We start from the raw sequence: 20,161 nt of genomic DNA on the forward strand, positions 1-20,161 counted from the left end.
TCACAACAAACTATGGAAAACTCTTCAAGAGATGGGAATACCAGATTGCCTTACCTGCCTTCTGAGAAACCTGTATGCAGGTCAATAGGCAGCAGTCAGAACCAGACATGGAACAAATGACTGGTTCCAAATCGGGAAAGGAGTACATCACGGCAGTGTGTTGTCACCTTGCTTATTTAACTTATATGCAGAGTACATCATGTGAAATGCCAGGCTGAATGATGCACAAACCAGAATCAAGATTTCTGGGAGAACTATCAATAATCTCATATATGCAGATGACACCACCGTAATGGCAGAAAGCGAAGAGGAACTAAAGAGCCTCTTGATGAAGGTGAAAAAGCAGAGAAAAAGCTGGCTTAAAACTCAACATTCAAAAAACTAAGAACATGGCATCTGGTCCCATCACTTCACAGCAAAGAGATGGGGGGAAAATGGAAACAGTAACATATTTATTTACTTGGGCTCCAAAATCAATGCAGACTGCATTGGTGACTGCAGCCATGAAATTAAAAGACACTTGCTCCTTGGAATAAAAGCTATAACAAACGTAGACAGCATATTAAAAGGGAAATACATCACTTTGCCAACAAAGGTCCTTATAGTCAAAATTATGGTTTTTCCAGTGGTCATGTAAGATTTGAACCATAAAGAAGGCTGAGCATCAAAGAATTGATGCTTTTGTACTGTGTGTACTGTGGTGCTGGAGAAGATTCATGAGAGTCCGCCCGGCAGCAAGGAGATCAAACCAGTCAATTCTAAAGGAAATAAACCCTGAATATTCACTGGAAGGACTGATGCTGAAGCAAAGCTTCACTACCTTGGCCACCTGATGGGAAGAGCCGACTCATTGGAAAACACTGTAATCTGGGAATAATAAAGGTCAGGAAGAGAAGGGGACGACAGAGGACAATGGACAAGAGTTTGAGCATGATCCAGGAGATGAAGGACAGGAAGCCTGGTGTGCTGCAGCCCATGGAGTCGCAGAGAGTTGGACACTACTGAGCAACTATCACCTGTCCCCCTACCCTGGGTTCCAAATCTGGAGAGGTTAGAAACTTGGCGGAGGGGCAAGAGCACAAGACAGCATAAGCAAGAAGATGACAACCCCACTCTTTTCCTGACTTAAAAGTTTAAAATAGTTTCCCCATCTCTTCATGTTTTATGATATGGCTCATAGTGGATCCTTTCATTTAATGGGTGAAATGTACCATATTCCTCTGAAGTGCAGGTCTCCAACGTCCCATGTTGCAAAAAGTCGAACTTTCACCTCGTCTAAGGTGAAACTGGTGGTCTCAGGCTGTAAAAGCCTAGAAGTATTGTCTTGGCTGGTACTATGTCTCTCTGGTCATTCCAACTGCAGGCATTCTGAGAGATGCATAATGAGAGGCATATAGCAGTCTCTCAATAAATTTCTGATTTCCTAACTGCCTTTGGGTTCGATCCCTGGGTCGGGAAGATCCCCTAGAGGAGGAAAAGGCAAACCCACTTCAGTATTCTTGCAGGGATAATCCCATGGGCAAAGGAGCCTGGCAGGCTACAGTCCATGGGATCCTAAAGAGTGGGACGCGACTGAGCACACACGCATGCAAACTGCCTTCGGGGGAGGAGAGCAGCGTCTGGAAAGGCCGCAGCACAGAAGCTGCAGCAACAGAAGTGCAGAAACAAGGGGCCCCAGGCCAGAGCTCAGTGTGAGGCACGCGCCCGTGGGGAAGTCTTGGCCAGGTAGAGGGAACTGTGAGAAGCCTACTTGCGCCCTCCCGTAGGCACTGACAAAGTGCAGTGGCGGGCCAGTGCCACATCCCGGCTGCTCGCTGCGCCACGCGGACTCCTCGCCCAGCATCCCGCTGGCGAGCTCCGCTACTTAGCCCAGCCCAGCCCTTCTGCCCCGCCCCATCCGTTCTGCTCCTCTGGCCCCGCCCCGTCCTTCTTGCCCCGCCCACTGGCCCGCCCCTCCTTGATACGATCGCCCCGCCCCTTCCTGCTGCCCCGCCTCATCCCTCCGGTCGCGTCCCGCCCCCTCCTGGTACCCTGCTGGCAATTAGCAGCGCCAGCCGGCGCCATGGGTACGGCTTCGTCGCTCGTGAGCCCCGCGGGCGGGGAGGTGATCGAGGACACGTACGGGGCGGGCGGCGGCGAGGCCTGTGAGATCCCGGTGGAGGTGAAGCCCAAGGCCCGCTTGCTGCGCAGCTCGTTCCGCCGGGCCGCGGGTGTGGCGGCTGCGGGAGCCGGGCCGGGTTCGCTGCCCCGTGGAGCGGGCGGCGGCGGGCTGCTAGGGGCCAGCTTCAAGTCTACTGGTTCGTCGGTGCCCGAGCTGGAATACGCGGCTGCTGAGTACGAGCGGCTAAAGAAGGAGTACGAGATCTTCCGGGTCAGCAAGAACCAGGAGTTGTTATCCATGGGCCGCCGGGAGGCCAAGCTGGACACGGAGAACAAGCGGCTGCGGGCCGAGCTGCAGGTAATGCTGTGCCCGGGCACTCACCGGAGATGACCGCGACACGTGGGAACTGAGGCCCGGGGCCGTCTGCCCACCGCCCCGCAGCCGCACGGCGGCACTGCCAACTGGACCCTGAACGCCTGACTTCGTCCCTTGTCCGTCCTGTCTCATCTCCAAACCAAGAAGTTTTGAAAGTTAAGCAGAAACGGCTCTGCATTTTACTTTGAGAGAACATACTGCCTTGCGGTCTAAACTGATTCTTTAACAACCACCGCCTCCCCCCACTTTTCTGTCTTTGGGCCATTCATTCAGACACCTTGAAGCTTTTAACCCAGAGCAGCAAATGCTCGGGCCTTCCCTGGTAGCTCAGATGGTAAAGAAAAGTGAAAGCGAAAGTCTCTCAGTCGTGTCCGACTCTTAATAGTCCATGGAATTCTCAAGGCCAGAATACTGGAGTAGGTAGCCTTATCCCTTCTCCAGGGGATTTTCCCAACTCAGGGGTCAAACCCAGGTCTCCTGCATTGCGAGCGGATGTTTTACCAGCTGAGCCACAAGGGAAACCCAAGAATACTCGAGTGGGTAGCCTATCCCTTCTCCAGGGGATCTTTCTGACCCAGGAATCGAACTGGGGTCTCCTGCACTGCAGGCGGATTCTTTACCAACTGAGCTATCAGAGAAGCCCTGGTAAAGAATCCGCCTGCAATGCAGGAACCCCTGGTTGGATCCCTAGGTCGGGAAGATCCCCTGGAGGAGGGTATGGCAACCCACTCCAGTATTCTGACCTGGGGAAGCCCCATGTACAAAGGAGCCTGGCGGGCTATAGTTCATGGGGTCTCAAAAAGTCGGACACGACTCAGCGACTAAGCACAGAGCAGCACCAAATGCTAATCTCCAGGGAAGTAGGTCTGCCAGGACCACACAGATGTGCAAAAGACTTTGGTGACATCTGTTGAGGCAGCTGATCAAACCCTTCCTAGGCATTTAAAACCCCACCCCCCAAATGCAATTGCAACAGGGCAGAGTGCATTAAGGGGTGACAAATGTTCGAGTCCCACGTTATTTCTGTTACCAATCCTGATTCCTTATGCAACCTTTTTTTATTCCTTTTTCATATACCTAGGCATTTAAAACACACACACACACACACACCCTATATTTATTTAATCCATTCAATCAGACATTTACTGAAGACCTGCAATGTATCAGCCTTGGAGCTAGCAAGAGGAGTGAGACATGGAGCCAAAGAGTGCACAGTCTCATAGAAATAATTATCCTTCAGGTTAAACCTTATAAATTGTGATTTTGTTCTCTTAAAGGTGGGAAAACTGAGTTGTAGTGAAGATTCAGAACTGGTGCAGTATTTCAAAGAAAAAGTATTAATTTCCGTTGAAAGTTTAATGTTGAATATCTTCATTTATAATTCAAGCATATTTGCAGGTTTTTTTCCCCATTATATGTTTGAATAGAATGGCAGTATGCAGTTCTTGATAACTGGTGAAAAACTAAGTAGACTGTTCATATTCTGAGATATGTAATATGTATATGAGAGTGTTGGTTGCTCAGTCATGACTGACTACCCCCCATGGACTATAGCCTGCCAGGCTCCTCTGTCCATGAAATTCTCCAGGCAGGAATACTGGAGTGGGTTGCCATTTCCTTCTCCAGGGGATCGTCCGGACCCAGGGATCAGACCCAGGTCTTCCCACATCGCCGGCAGATTTTTTACCTTCTGAGCCACCAGGGAAGCCCAATATGCATATAACATAATGTAAAATTTGGGAGGCATGCTATTTTTGTTAGAAATAACAAGGTAAATTATTCCAGGCACTTCAAAAAACTTACCAGAAGATACTTCGGGAAAAGGAAAGTGCTTTAGAAGCAAAATACCAAGCAATGGAGAGAGCAGCTACATTTGAACATGACAGAGATAAAGTTAAGAGGCAATTTAAGGTAAATTTCATACATCTTTATCCCCAAAGTGACAGGGAATAAAGCAATATATTTTAAAAGTTCATATAACACTGTGATGAGTAAATAGAAGTAAATGATGTAGAAGTCATGAAAGGTGTAAGAACTAAACTCTTATAAAAAGTAAATACTTTTTACTTTTGAAGTATTTGAGTTGGACCAGGTAAACTTGAGACAGTCTCAAAGAAAAGGTATAAAAGTGAACATTTTAATGGGTGGGGGGAGGAGAAGGAAAGTGTTTGTATTAGGGTAGAGCATTTAGAAATATTTGGGGGAGCATTACTGGCAATAAGTGTGCATGCTAAGTCGCTCCAGTTGTGTCCGACTCTTTGTGACCCTATGGACTGTAGTCCACAGACTCCTCGCTCCATGGGATTCTCCAGGCAAGAATCCTGGAGTAGGTAACCATGCCCTCCTCCAGGAGGGCAATAAGTGGGAGGGGGACAAATTTGCTAAACATCAGGCAGCACACACAGCAGCCCTACACCTTAGATATATCCTCCTGGAATTCCATTGGGTTCCAGTTACAAAACAGTGACATAGAGGTATTCACCTTAAAAAAGAGGAGACCTTTTGGTCCTTACAAAGACCAAATGAATATTGATTTTATGAATGAAAGAATTTTCCCTTAAAAGTTGATGACATCACTTTTTGCTTATGGAAAAGGATTTCAAAATTAAAATACATCTTTTAAAGATTTTTAGGGAGACCAAAGAAAATGAAATTCAGGATTTATTGAGGGCCAAGAGAGAGTTGGAGAGCAAACTTCAGAGGCTACAGGCTCAGGGGATCCATGTATTTGATCCTGGAGAGTCTGATTCAGATGACAACTGTACAGATGTTACTGGTAAGTTTATTTCCTATTTATAATGTTTTGAGATATCAATATATTAATAGGTGTAATGATTGTAGAGCCAACTTTGAACCCTTGTACTGGTAAGTAATTGCTGTTACAAATAGAGTTGCTTTTTCTCTTTCTCATAACAGGTCTTTTCTATGAAGTCCATGGTGTAGAAGCTGAGGTTCCTTCTATCTTGTTGCTCTGCCAACCTTAACCCATAGCTTTTCTCTCTCTGGTCTAAGATAGCCCCTCCAAGTTCCCTCATATCTACAATTTAGCTAGAGGGAGTGGGGGAGTACATTACTTTCCTTGAAAGCACAATTTGAAAGATATACACATTACTCCTACTCAAACCCCATTGGCCTATACTTTCCTCAAACCCCATGCAGGTCTATACCTTCCTATACCTAGAAAGATGGGAAAATGTAATTACTAGTAAGAGAGCCATGTATGCACATAAAGTTTGGGGTTGTGTCATTAAAGAAAGAAGGGGAGAATGGATGTTGGAGAACAGTTAGTCGTCTCTGTCACATTTTTCCACATAATGGATGTATTCTTGCAGCTGCCAGAATATCTACATAATGCTTCATCAAGTGGTTTCCAATACAGTTTTTTGAAATATTTTAAAGTTTTTGTTTTATAATTAAGTATATTAAATGTTTTTCTAGAAATAAAGAAAAACTCAGAATCATAGAATGAAAATGTCCACTATGTTAATAGGAAATAATGAAGTGTGATTGACATTGAATAATATTTTAAGTGTAGTGGGAAAATGCAGTCACTCTCCCATTTATAAAAAAAACTATAATTGTATTCTTCCAAATTAATGTATGTTGGAGTGAAATACGGCAATTGATAATCCCCTCTTAATTTGCATTTTAATACCATTGAAATCCGACCAGCATTCTGAGACTTTTATTACTAACTTTTGAGGGAAAAAAGGTGAACAGGTTCTTAATGGCTTATTATGACTAAGACATTAGTCTTAGTGATTATTTCAGTGCTGACATATGTTAAAATATACAGTGTTTCAAAACTATTATATTCTAATTCTCTTGGCAAGTTAATAAAAACAAATTAATATTTCCTCCTAGGTCTTTCTTCCTATTTTGATATAAACATGAAGAAGGAATGTTTGAGGCAATATTGCTCATTATTTGTCACCTACAAATAATAATCAGTTTTGCCAGAGATTTTCACCCAAATACCAGTTTACTTAAGTTTAGTCAAGGACTCCATGTGATAGCAAATATTACTTATTTTTAAAATGTGTGTTAGTAAGTACTCATTAATTCAGACATTAATTTTGTTCCTCTGGGAGGTTAAAGAGAATGTACTCTTTACATCTTTAGCTTATATCCTAATGAATTACCAATATTAATTACTGGTGTGCCAGTAACAGTCTTCCTTTGAAATTCTTCCCTTCAAATTTTACACTGTTACCTAAATCATATGGTTAGAAAAAAAAGTTTTTTAGAAATTTTTGTTGGGGAGTGTTTTTAATTCTTCTCTGTTATAATAATTTCTTTGGTTATTGTATTCCTAATTTCTTTTCATCTTTCTCTCTTTAATCCCCTTTTTAAGATTGAGATAAGCAAAACTGTGTTAACTACCACCTTAGAACATGCCAGAAGTTGGTGGCAAAGTACTTTCAGAATTATTCTTTTGATTTCAAAATCAAAGTTTGAATATTTGTTGTATTTATAATCTTATAGTGCTTTTTTGGATTAGAAATTCTGTTGAGTATATTTGATAAGGTTTTGAAGTTTCAATATTATTTGGTTTTCATCAGATGAAATCTGCTTTACAGCTGCTGGAACCCAGTGTGAATATTGGACTGGTGGAGCCTTGGGAAGTGAGCCTTCTATAGGGAGCATGATCCAGCTTCAGCAATCCTTCCGGGGCCCTGAGTTCGCCCACAGTTCTATAGACGTGGAAGGACCCTTTGCTAATGTCAACAGAGGTAACACATGCCATTTGCTAATTAGCTTAGTTAATGGTAATGACTGTTTGTGTACTACAGTCTTGTGCTGGGAGAACTGCCATCAGCAGAGCATGAGACTTGTTTTCTGGGTGTCTTCCTCTGTCAGGCCATTATGTTCTGATACTTGTCACTAACCAGGAAGGATGAAGTTACATAATTCACATCAGGATCAGATGGTGTCCCCAGCCTGACTGACCAATAAGTTCTAATAACTGAAATTTTGGTCTGGATTCTCAGGTATTTTAGTTGAGTAGTGAGAGTTTAATGTAGATCAGCTGAAAAACAGTAGTTTTCAGTCTTTTCTTTTGCATCTTTGATGGTGTTGAAAAGTTATGTGTGCTAAGTCACTTCAGTCACATGTGCACCCTATGGACTGCAGCTTGCCAGGCTCCTCTGTCCATGGGATTCTCCAAGCAAGAATACTGGACTGTAGTGGGTTGCCTTGCCCTCCTCCAGGGAATCTTCCTGATCCAGGGATAGAGTCTCTTATGTCTCCTGCACTGGCAGGCGGGTTCTTTACCAATAGCGCCACCTGGGAAGCCCAGTTTTATTCATTATCTTTGTATAATTTGGTATTCAAAACAGCTCTTAAGATCTGTTCAGAATTTCAGTACCACAACAGACCTAAGCTGTTATAAGCAGCAGATTATTTTCTTAAAACTATTAAATTATTTATCTATTAGCAAAATGAAAATTATTTTTTAAATAATGCATTTTCAATTAGTCAAGTATGTCTTAAAATATTTATTCTCACTGTCTTTAGGTTACTTTTCATTTTATACCATTCTTGAACTTTCTTTTCGACTCAGTATATTTCAAGAATAATAAACAAGTAAAACCAGTCTGGGAACATAGGCCTTCCTCAAGTTACAAACTAATTGAACAGCCCGTGTGGCGTAGTTCCCTGACATTTGACTGGAGCCATGGGTACCTCAGCAGAGACCACTGGTGACTTTGATTGCTTTAAACCCCAGGATAGAATTTGGGATTAGAGAACTGATTGCCTTCCAATATGTTATTCCAGAAGTTATGTCAGTATTACAAGTGAGATAAAATATCATTCTATGATGTCTGTTGTGTTTTTTCAGACTTTCAGGCATCTTATCATATGGTCTTCTAATAATTCTTTTGGGGAACTTATGAGAAATTTTATTTTCAGATGACTGGGATATTGCTGTGGCTAGTTTATTACAAGTTACCCCCTTGTTTTCACATTCTCTATGGAGTAACACTGTCAGATGTTACCTCATTCATACAGATGAAACCCAGCCTGAAATGGATCTTTTCCTTAAGGTGAGGACATTTATAAATTTTGTATTCACTGATTTAAAATGCAAGTTAATATTGTGTTCTGGGTATGATACTACTGCATCTGAACCAGATAGTTTATTACATACACGATTACATCTTAAAGAGTAGGAAGCATCTTGGGCTTTTCTTAAGAAAATGTCTTAGTATTTTCAATATATTCAAATTAAGTCCTTGGAACTTTATGCTTTTGAATGCTTCATTATACATTCTCCACAGTGTTTAGCTGTGCCTGCTTTAGTTAATCCCTGCCAGCCCTATTCTTGAATCTGTTTCAGGTTATAGCAAAATTTAATCCTTGTCATGATCTTCAATTTTTCACAGCAGCTACTGGGGTTATTCTAAGGCAGGGGTCAGAAAACAAAAGCCTGTTGGCCAAATCTGGCCTGAAGTCTGTTACTGTGTAACCTAGAGCTAAGATTGGTTTCTGCATTTTTAAATGATTGAAAAAGAAATCAGAAGAAGAATATTTTGATGTGAAAATCATATGAAATTCAAATTTTGTTGTCTATAAATTTTTATTAGAACATAGCAACACACAACATATTGTGTCCGGTTGCTTCACATTAATAGCAGAATAAAATTATAATGGCACCTAAATGCAACAAAAAACCTCTGCCCAAACAGGCAGGTTCTTAAACTATTATTAATTTGCCACCTGGCTCTTCACAGAAAAGTTCACCAACTACCTTTCTAACTGAATTTTCAATAAATATGTGTGGCACATGCAATACCTTCAATATTAACATCCTCCAGATTGTTGATTAATAAGTCCATTTAGCTTTCCTTTTTGATATTACTCAATTTTGGTAAACAGACAAAATATTTTGAAAACCAAAGCTTCTACTCACTAACTGAGTATACATTATTCCCAAATACATGTTAAAGGAATGACTAATTTATTGCATAGTAATAATCAACATTACTAAGTAAGTTAATTTGTTATCAGTTCAGTCGCTCAGTCGTGTCCGACTCTTTGCGACCCCATGGACTGCAGCATGCCAGGCCTCCCTGTCCATCACCAACTCCCAGAGTTTACTCAAACTCATGTCCACTGAGTCGGTGATGACATCCAGCCATCTCATCCTCTGTTGTCCCCTTCTCTTGCCTTCAGTCTTTCCCAGCATCAGAGTCTTTTCAAATGAGTCAGCTCTTTGATAATTTGTAATAGACCAGCATATTTTTATTTTATATCTGTTTCCTTTAGTGTTCATGGCAGACACTTTTTACTATATAAATCTATGGATTTATGTTTGTCACCCTGTAACAATAAATAGAAGTTATTTGTAAGAATAATAATAAAAATATATATCACAGCAAAATAACTTAATACTGTACTCCTGTTGTTTTAAGTTTTATTATGAATATAAATCATTTTCTGAACTAGGAAACAGTCAAACTGCTAAGCTATTACTATTTTCATTTTATAAAGAAATTTGCCTTTCCTCTGAAAGATTTTTTTTAAATGTGATTATGATTTTTTTAGTTTTAAATCAGAGAATATCCAACATAACCTATGATAAAGCATGTTTTTCGATTTTTAGTATGAAGCTGACTAGATCTTTAGTTAAATAAGCTGTGCTATCTTATGTTTCAATTTGTTTTTAGGATTACTCACCTAAACTTAAGAGAATGTGTGAGACAATGGGATATTTTTTCCATGCTGTGTATTTTCCAATAGATATTGAAAATCAATACCTCGCTGTAAGAAAATGGGAAATTGAGAAAAGTTCATTAGTTATCTTATTCATTCATTTAACCTTACCAAGGTAAGCTGAAAATTCTGTAATTTATTATAGGGGTTAAACTTGTAAACAGAATTAAATTTGCCAAATGAACTTGAAACATAAGTTCTAATTGCATTCTTTTTTTTTAACTTACTTATTTTTTAATTGAAGGATAACTGCTTTACAGAATTTTGTTGTTTTCTGTCAAACCTCAAATGAATCAGCCATAGGTGTACATATACCCCTCCCTTTTGAACCTCCCTCCCATCTCCCTCCCCACCCCACCCCTCTAGGTTGATACAGAGCCTGGGTGAGTTTCCTGAAACATACAGCAAATCGCTGTTGGCTATCTGTTTTACATATGGTAATGTAAGTTTCCATGTTACTCTCTCCATACATCTCACCCTCTCCTCCCCTCTCCCCTTGTCCACAAGTCTATTCTTTATGTCTGTTTCTCCACTGCTGCCCTGCAAATAAATTCTTCAGTACCATTTTTCTAGATTCTGTATATATGTGCTAGAATACAATATTTATCTTTCTCTTTCTGACTTACTTCACTCTGTATAATAGGCTATAGGTTCAGTTCATCCACCTCATTAGAACTGACTCAAATGTGTTCCTTTTTATGGCTGAGTAATATTGCATTGTGTTATATGTATAAGAAGTAATGGATACTTCTTTATCCATTCATCTATCAATGGACATCTAAGTTGCTTCCATGTTCTAGCTATTGTAAATAGTGCTGCGATGAACACTGGGGTACATGTGTCCTTTTCAGTTTTGGTTTCCTTAGGGTTTATGGGTAGGAGTGGGATTGCTGGGTCATATGGTGGCTTTATTCCTAGTCTTTTAAGGAATCGCCATACTGTCTTCCATAGTGGTTGTATCAATTTACATTCCCACCAACAGTGCAAGAGCATTTCCTCTTCTCCACACCCTCTCTAGCATTTATTGTTTGTAGACTTTCTGATGATGGCCATTTGACCAGTGTGAGGAGATATCTCATTGTAGTTTTGATTTGCTTTTCTCTAATAATGAGCGATGTTGAGCCTCTTTTCATGTGTTTGTTAGCCATCTGTATGTCTTCTTTGGAGAAATGTCTCTTTAGGTCTTTTTCATACTTTTTGATTGGGTTGTTTGTTTTTCTGGTATTGAGTTGTATGAGCTGCTTGTATATTTTGGAAATTAATCCTTTTTCAGTTGTTTCATTTGCTATTATTTTCTCCCATTCTGAGGGTTGTCTTTTCACCTTGCTTATAGTTTCCTTTGTTGTGCAAAAGCTTTTAAGCTTAATCAGGCCCCACTTGTTTATTTTTGTTTTTATTTCCATTACTCTAGGAGGTGGGTCATAGAGGATCTTGCTTTGATTTATGTCATTGAGTGTTGTGGCTGTGTTTTCCTCTAAGAGATTTATAGTTTCTGATCTTACATTTAGGTCTTTAATCCATTTTGAGTTTATCTTTGTGTATGGTTCTAAGTGTTCTAGGAAGTGTTCTAGGAAGTGTTCTAACTTCAGTCTTTTACATGTAGCTGTCCAGTTTTCCCAGCACCATTTATTGAAGAGGCTGTCTTTGCCCCATTGTATATTCTTGTCTCCTTTGTCAAAAATAAGGTACCCATACGTGTGTGGGCTTATTTCTGGGCTTTCTATCTTGTTCCATAGGTCTATATTTCTGTTTTTGTGCCAGTACCATACTGTCTTGATGACTATAGCTTTGTAGTATAACCTGAAGTCAGGAAGGTTGACTCCTCCATCTCCATTCTTCTTTCTCAAGACTGCTTTGGCTATTCAGGATCTTTTGTATTTCCATATGAATTGTGAAGTTTTTTGTTCTAGTTCTGTGAAAGATGCCATTGGCAATTTGATAGGGATCACATTGAATCTGTGGATTGTGTTTGGTAGTATAGTCATTTTCATAATATTGATTCTTCCTACCCAGGAACATGGAATATCTCTCCATCTGTTTATGTCATCTTTGATTTCTTTCATCAGCGTCTTATAATTGTTTGTGTACACTTCTTTTGTCTCTTTAGGTAAGTTTATTCCTAGATATTTTATTATTTTGTTGAAATGGTGAATAAGATTGATTCCTTAATTTTTCTTTCTGATTTTTCATTGTTAGTATATAGAAATGCAAGTGATTTCTGTGTATTGATTTTGTACCCTGTGACATTTCTAAATTCACTGATTAGCTCTGGTAATTTTCTGATAGTATCTTTAGGGTTTTTTATGTACAGTATCATGTCATCTGCAAACAGTGAGAGCTTTACTTCTTCTTTTCCAATCTGGATTCTTTTTATTTCTTTTTCTTCTCTGATTGCTGTAGCTAGGACTTCCCAAACTATGTTGAATAACAGTGGTGAAAGTGGACACCCTTGTCTTGTTCCTGATTTTAGGGGGAATGCTTTCAATTTTTTTACCATTGAGAATGTTTGCTGTAGGCTTATCATATATGGATTTTACTATGTTGAGGTAGGCTCCTTCTATGCCTATTGTTTGAAGAGTTTTAATCATAAATGGGTACTGAATTTTGTCAAAGGCTTTTTCTGCATTTATTGAGATTATCATATGGTTTTTATGTTTCAGTTGGTTAATATGGTGTATCACATTGATTGATTTGTGTATATTGAAGATTCCTTACATCCCTGGAATAAACCCACCTTGATCATGGTGTATGAGCTTTTTAATGTGTTGCCGAATTCTGTTTCCTAAATTTTGTTGAGAATTTTTGCATCTATGTTAATCAGTGATATTGGCCTGTAGTTTTCTTTTTTGGGGGGTTGTCTTTGCCTGGTTTTCGTATCAGGGTGATGTTGACCTTGTTAGAAGGAGTTTGGAAGTCTTCCTCTGCAATTTTTTGAAAGGGTTTTAGAAGGATAAGCATTAGTGCTTCTCTGAATGTTTGATAGAATTCTCCTGTGAAATCATCTGGTCCTGGGCTTTTGTTTTGGGAGATTTTTTATCACAGTTTCAATTTCAGTGCTTGTAATTGGTGTGTTCATAATTTCTGTTTCTATTCTAAGAATCTGTCTATTTCTTCCAGGTTATCCATTTTATTGCCATATAGTTGTTCATAATATTCTCTATAATTCTTTGTATTTCTGCATTGTCTGTTGTAACCTCTCCTTTTTCATTTCTAATTTTGTTGATTTGATTCTTCCCTCTGTTGTTCTTGATGAGTCTGGCTAAAGGTTTGTCAATTGTGTTTATCTTCTCAAAGAACCAGCTTTTAGTTTTATTAATCTTTACTATTGTTTCTTTCATTCCTTTCTCATTTATTTCTGCTCTGATCTTTATGATTTCTTTCCTTCTGCTATGTTTGGGGTTTTTTTTGTTGTTGTTGTTGTTGTCCTTTTTCCAGTTGTTTTAGGTGTAAAGTTAGGTTGCCTATTCAATGTTTTTCTTGTTTCTTGAGGCAGGATTGTATTGCTATAAAATTCCCTCTTAGCACTGCTTTTGCTGCATCCCATAGGTTTTGAGTTGTCATGTTTTCATTGTCATTTGTATCTAGACATTTTTTTATTTCCCTTTTGATTTCTTCAGTAAACCATTGGTTATTTAGAAACATATTGTTTAATCTTCATGTATTTGTGTGTTTTGCATTTTTTTCTTGTAATTAATATCTAGTCTCATAGCATTGTGGTCAGGACTTGATATGACTTCAGTTTTCTTAAATTTACTGAGGTTTGATTTGTGACCCAGTATGTGGTCTATCATGGAGAATGTTCCATGTGCAGTTGAGAAGAAGGTATATTATTCTGCATTTGGATGGAATGTCCTAAAGATATCAGTGAGATCCATCTCATCTAATGTATCATTTAAGACATGTTTCCTTATTAATTTTCTGTTTTGATGATCTGTCCACTCTTGTGAGTGGGGTGTTAAAGTCTCCTACAATAGTAGTTGTATTATTGTGTTATTGTCAGTTTCTCCTTTTATGTGTTAGTGTTTGTCTTACATATTGAGGTGCTCCTATGTTGGGTGCATAGATATTTACAACTGTTATGTCTTCCTCTTGGATTGATCCCTTGACCATTATGTAGTATCCTTCCTTATCTCTTGTAATATTCTTTATTTTAAATTCTATTTTGTCTGATATGAGGATGTTACTCCAACTCATCAGTTTCCATCCTCTCAGTTTCAGTGTATATGTGTCTTTAGGTCTGAAATGGGTTTCTTGTAAACAGCATATAAATGGGTCTTGTTTTTGTATCCATTCAGCCAGTCTGAATGAATTGGAACACTTAATTCATTTACACTAAAGTAATTATTGATATATATGTTCCTATTGCCATTTTCTTAATTTTTTGTGGTTTTATTTTGTAGATCTTTTTCTTCTCTTGTATTTCTTGACTCCCTTTAACATTTGTTGTAAAGCTGGTTTGGTGGTACTGAATTCTCTTAACTTTTGCTTGTCTGAAAAGCTTTGGATTTCTCCATCAGTTTTGAATGAGATCCTTGCTGGGTAGAGTAATCTTTGTTGTAGATTTTTCCTTTTTCAGTACTTTTAATATATCCTGCCATTCCCTTATGGCCTGTAGAGTTTCTGCTGAAAGATCAACTGTTAAATGTATGGGGTTTCCCTTGTATGTTACTTGTTGCTTTTCCCTTGCTGATTTTAATATTCTTTCTTTGTGTTTAATCTTTATTACTTTGATTAGTGTGTGTCTTGGCGTGTTTCTCCATGGATTTATCCTGTATGGGACTCTTTGCAGTCTTGGACTTGACTGACAAACCCTTTTCCATGTTGGGGAAATTTTCAACTCTAATCTCTTCAAAAATTTTCTCATACTCTTTCTTTTTCTCTCCTTCTTCTGGGACCCCTATAATTCAAATGTTGGTGAGTTTGATATTGTCCCTGAGGTCTCAGACTTTCCTCAGTTCTTTTCATTCTTTTTACTTTATTCTGCTCTTCAAAAGTTATTTCACCATTTTATTTTCCAGCTCACTGATTCCTTTTTCTGCTTCAGATATTCTGCTATTGATTCCTTCCAGAGCATCTTTAATTTCAGTAATTGTGTTGTTTGTCTCTGTATATTTATTCTTTAATTCTTCTGGGTCTTTGTTAATTGATTCTTTCATTTTCTCCATTCTGTTTTCAAAGTTTTTGATCATCTTTACTATCATTATTCTTAATTGTTTTTCAGCTAGTTTACCTGTTTCCTCTTCACTTATTTGGACTGTGTTTCTGGTTTGTTCCTTCATTTGTTCAGTATTTTTATGCCTTTTCATTTTTTTTTTTTTTTTTAATTATTGTGTTTGAGGTCTCCTTTTCCCAGGCTTGAATTCTTTTCTTCCTTTTGGTTTCTGCCCTTCTAAGGTTGGTCCAGTGGTTTGTGTAAGCTTCATATAGTGTGAGGTTTGTGCTAAGGTTTTTTGTTTGTTTGTTTTTCTGCTCATGGGCAAGGCTGAGTGAGGTGGTAATCCTGTCTGCTGATGACTGGGTTTGTATTTTTGTTTTGTTTGTTGTTTGGATGAGGCATCCAGCACAGGGAACTACTGATGGTTGGGTGATGCCAGGTCTTGTATTCAAGTGGTTTCCTTTGTGGGAGTTCTCACTATTTGATACTCCAGAGGGTTAGTTCTCTGATTATTTAGGGGCTTGGAATCAGTTCTCCCACTCCAAAGGCTCAGGACGTGATCTCTGGTCAGGATCAAAGGTTTCACAAGTGGCTTGTTATGGTATTAAGTGAGATTAAAACAAATACCCAAAAACAAGAAACCAAAGATGAACCCCAGATAAATGACAGTTACAAAATCAGGCAAATAATAATTAAAATAATGGAATATACACACATATATATACACCCATAAGCAAAATCAAAACAGTCCAAGAAAAATAAAGGTCAATAGATTGACCCAGCAAACAAAGGAAAACAAAAATTATATCTAATGGTTAAGAGCTAAGCTAACTAAAGCACAAACTGGAAAACAAAACTAAAGCAAGATGCCAAGTGGGGAATAAAGCAAAGAAAATAAAACTAACAAATATGTTGAAAGGAAAGAAAAGAAAGAAAGAATAGATATGCAAACTTAAATAGAGGTAGATAAAGGAGATCTATATATATTAAAGCTTAACTTCAAGGTGAAAAGAACAGTAGGAAAAGCAAAGAATAAATGTAGGAAAGTAATAATAAATTTAAAAAACTAATATTAAAAAAGGAGAAAAAAAAAAAGGGAAGAGGAAAGGGGGGAGAAAAAAAAAGAAGAGAGGGAAAAAAGGGAAAACTCCACAGAACTGCAAAAGCCCAATGTAGAAGCAGAGGTTTATAACAAGTAAAATCGTGATTGAAAAAAAAAAAAAGCTTAATTAGATTTCATGATGCCAATAAAATCAACAACTACAACAGGATGGGTTGGGGGGAAAGGAAAGAAAAAGGGAAAAAGGAAAAAGAAAAAAAATCCAAAAGAAAGTGCCAAACAAGTTATAACATAAGAATAATAAATGTTTTTGGAGTCACTGCTGTCAAGATCCTTTCCCTCACTGGGAGTCACAGTCCACCTCACCTCCCTAGGATGCCCTCCAACACTGTGCTGATCTCTGGACCTGCTGTGGGGGCAGCTCAGATTCTAATCCAGTTTTATTCCTGTATGTTTTTGCCTCCAATGTCCACAGCTATCAGAGCTAGTGTGTTTTCTTTTGTGGGAACTCTCAACGTCCTTTTATATATTCCATAGACACAGAGTCTGCCTAGTTGATCGTGTGGATTTAATCTGCAGCTTGTACAGCTGGTGGGAATGTTCTGGGTCTTCTTCCTTAGCCACCCTGCCCCTGGGTTTCAATTGTGGTTTTATTTCCACCTCTGTACCCACCTGTGGGTCACCCACTGGGGTTTGCTTCTGAGGCTATCCTGGAGGGCTTGGGTCTGTCCCAGAGAGGGCTAGTTGCAGAGGCGGTGCAGCTGCTTGGGTCACAGGGGTTCTGGCAGCACCAAGTACTCAGGGGAGTTGGCAGCTGGGGCAGCAGGAAATATAGTGCTCTAGAAGGGTATGGCAACCAGTAGTGGCCAAAATACTCCAGTATTCTTGCCTGAAGAGTCCCCCTGATAGAGAAGCCTGGCAGGCCACAGTGCACAGGGTCGCAAAGAGTTGGACACAACCAAAGCGACCCCGTGTGCATAGCGGCAGGACTTTTTCTGCTTGTGGCAGCTCTGCCCAAGTGAGGGTTTAGCATGAAGGTGGTGCAGCTGCTTGGTGCAGGGCCCGTAGCGGTGCCACGTGCGCAGGTTCACAGACGGCCTCCGCTGCAGGAGTTATGGCCCTGTCGGAGTCTTTTTTCGAGCCTCTGGTAGCTGGCGATCAGAAGGCCTCTTTGGCTAGTCTTTCTCTGTAGCTCCACCCATTCAGACACTTAGAGGGCTCCCTTGCCTGGGGTCCTTCTCTATAGTTCAGTGCATCAGGCACATAGAGGCTGGGGTCCTACTCTGTAGATCGGTGAGTCCAGGCACTTAAACAGTCACCCTGGGTGGCGTCCTACTCTATCTAGTTCCGGTGCGTCAGGCGCTTGATGTTCATCTCTCTGTTGTTCATCTGCTCATGATGGCTGTAGGGAGAGAGAGGCTATGATGATGGCTCTACCCCCTACACATGACTCAGTAGTATTACCTTGCTTCCATGGCTGCCTGGCTTTCCTTCACAGGCGTTTCCCACCACGATCTCCTCCCTCACATCCCCTCAGTCCATCTGTCCGCAGTCAACAGCAGCTCTTGCCCTGGGATTGCTCCACAATCCCTAAGTTCCAGCTCCCAGCCTTCTAGGGGACCTGCGTCCTTGTCCAGATGCATATGGCTGCGGCAAGGACTGTCTGATTCTCATTGCACTCAGGCTGCCACAGATCAGCTGTTTCACCCTCATAAATATTTCTCCTTTGTTTCAGACAGTTGCCCCAGTGTGTGGATTGGACCCCTGCTTCAGTTCCCCCACCCGCTGCGGGCAGGTCCAGTCCTGCTAACACTCCTGTTTTCCCACCGAGTTCCTTCATCCTACCGAGTTTTTGTGTGGTTCTGTGCATTCTTTTCTGGTGGTCTGGTACTCCTGTCTGCTCTCAGCTGGTGTTCTGCACACACTTCTGTTTCTGAAGGTGTATTCCTGGTGTACCCATGGAGGGACATGTACTCCACATCCACCTTCTCCTCCGCTATCTTGTTCTCTCTTCCTAATTGCATTCTTATAATCAAAGACAATCCTTGAAATTCAAAAAATTCTATGACTTTTCATACTTAAATATTAATAAAAAGTTTCACACTGTTAGGCTTGTTTTTGATAGGCTATAAGATTAACATCATTAATGCAAGATCATTTTAATCAGGGGTCAGCAAACCATGGCCCTCAAGTCAAATCCAGTCAGTCACCTGTTTTTATAAATAACATTTTATTGGAACACAGATACATTTCTTTATTTGTGTGTTGTCTACAGCTGCTTCCCCAGTGTACCACCAGTGTTGATTATTTCAGCAGAGACAGTGTGTCCTGCAAAGCCTAAAATGTTGGCTAGCTGGCTCTTCACAGAAAAAGGTGGTGACCCCTGATTTCAGTAATTAGTGTTAACCTTCATTATTTTCTTTGTTCAGATACAGATTGAGAGGCACTTGAACACTTGTATAAGTGTTAGATCATACTTTTAATTCGCTGAGGAGGTAACTACTTAAATCCAGTAAAGTGAGTGGTTTTCTTATAATGTGAATATAATCACACCAGTGAATCTAATCTGCAAACAAAGTTTTTTTGTTTTTTTTTTACCAGTTAGAGATATAGATAGAAGGCAGAATAGGATAGATAGAAGGTTAAATAAAGGGTTAATTTTTCTTTCTATACTTTCTATCTGATTGGATTTAATCCTTCCAAAGTGTTTTTTCTCTTTTTATTGAGGACCAACTCTGACTTTAACTGTGTATGGAAGTGTTTGGAGCCCTAGGCTTTACAAGAGACTCTGCAGTATAACCCATCCTCGATCCTTAAGACTATAGAGTATAGTCTGGACAGCCAGACGCCAGGTGGCCCGGGAACCACCTGGTCAAGGAACCTTTTCCCAAAACAAGTTTAAGGATTCCTTCAACTTGATTTCCTCTAGTTGGAGTTCTTTAGCCCCTCCCTGTTTTCCTTTCTTGTTTTGTTTTTATATTTATTAAGAATATATCCTGTCTTATATTTAATATCTGGGTAATATTTTATCTCAGGTGGTAGTATATGTCATTTGTTGTTTTTCTTGTTGATTCTTTAATCTTTGCAACCATGTTTTTTTTTTTTTTTTTCAGTTTTCCTCTTTGTTTTTTCTTCTGTTTTGTATTAGGACTGGTATTTTAGTTTTTTTATGAAAATTCTGAATCATATAATGGCTTTCCCTTGTATATACACACTTATTTGCCTCCCTGGACAAACTTTGATTTAATGCCTTTTTAGAAAGGGAAATTGTTTATAGTTTTCCTTGTGATATAGAAAATGCTAATAGTCTATAAGATTTCTAGAATTTAAATAGGAATAGTACAAAGTATAGTTATAGTACATTGTAACAGAATTTCTTTTTAACCTTTACCTTGGTCAAGATTTTTACTAGCTGCCTAGCCTTTCTCATTTGCCTCTGGATCTTTCTTACAGTGTATCTGGGGTATAAAGATTCAGATCATTTATTGGATGAGTAAAGGCTAAAGGACTAGAAAAGAGAAAATCTTGAAACCTTGAGGCTGATGATATTTGTGTTTTAACTTGAGAATTATATAATTGTAAATGCAATTAGGTTTTCCATTTATTTGCAAAGTCTCATGAGTCTTGTCCATTATTCTGAGCAATGTTTAACAGTATTTTTGAGAATTTTTTTTAAAAATTAGATTTAAATAAAGTTATGTATGATTTTAAATTTAATTTATTGCATAATTTATTGTCTGCTATTGTCTACTCT

At 39.3% G+C, this 20,161-nt stretch overlaps 1 protein-coding gene across 3 annotated transcripts in view; it reads left to right on the forward strand.

Annotated features, from left to right (window-relative positions):
* The first annotated feature begins 2,017 nt into the window (after window positions 1–2,017).
* The window catches only part of NPHP3 (nephrocystin 3), a 56,734-nt gene continuing 38,590 nt past the window's right edge, over window positions 2,018–20,161 (forward strand). For 2 of the 3 annotated variants that reach the window (XM_043474395.1, XM_043474397.1), the window contains exons 1-6: window positions 2,018–2,458; window positions 4,262–4,387; window positions 5,102–5,252; window positions 7,039–7,209; window positions 8,390–8,523; window positions 10,147–10,307. In XM_043474395.1, the coding sequence (XP_043330330.1) occupies window positions 2,063–2,458; window positions 4,262–4,387; window positions 5,102–5,252; window positions 7,039–7,209; window positions 8,390–8,523; window positions 10,147–10,307 (1,139 nt within the window). In that variant the 5' untranslated portion in view covers window positions 2,018–2,062. The remainder of the gene's footprint in view (window positions 2,459–4,261; window positions 4,388–5,101; window positions 5,253–7,038; window positions 7,210–8,389; window positions 8,524–10,146; window positions 10,308–20,161) is intronic. The other variant, XM_043474396.1, reaches the window with a different exon arrangement.

The sequence above is a fragment of the Cervus canadensis genome, chromosome 7 (assembly GCF_019320065.1).
Source record: "Cervus canadensis isolate Bull #8, Minnesota chromosome 7, ASM1932006v1, whole genome shotgun sequence".
Taxonomy (NCBI): domain Eukaryota; kingdom Metazoa; phylum Chordata; class Mammalia; order Artiodactyla; family Cervidae; genus Cervus; species Cervus canadensis.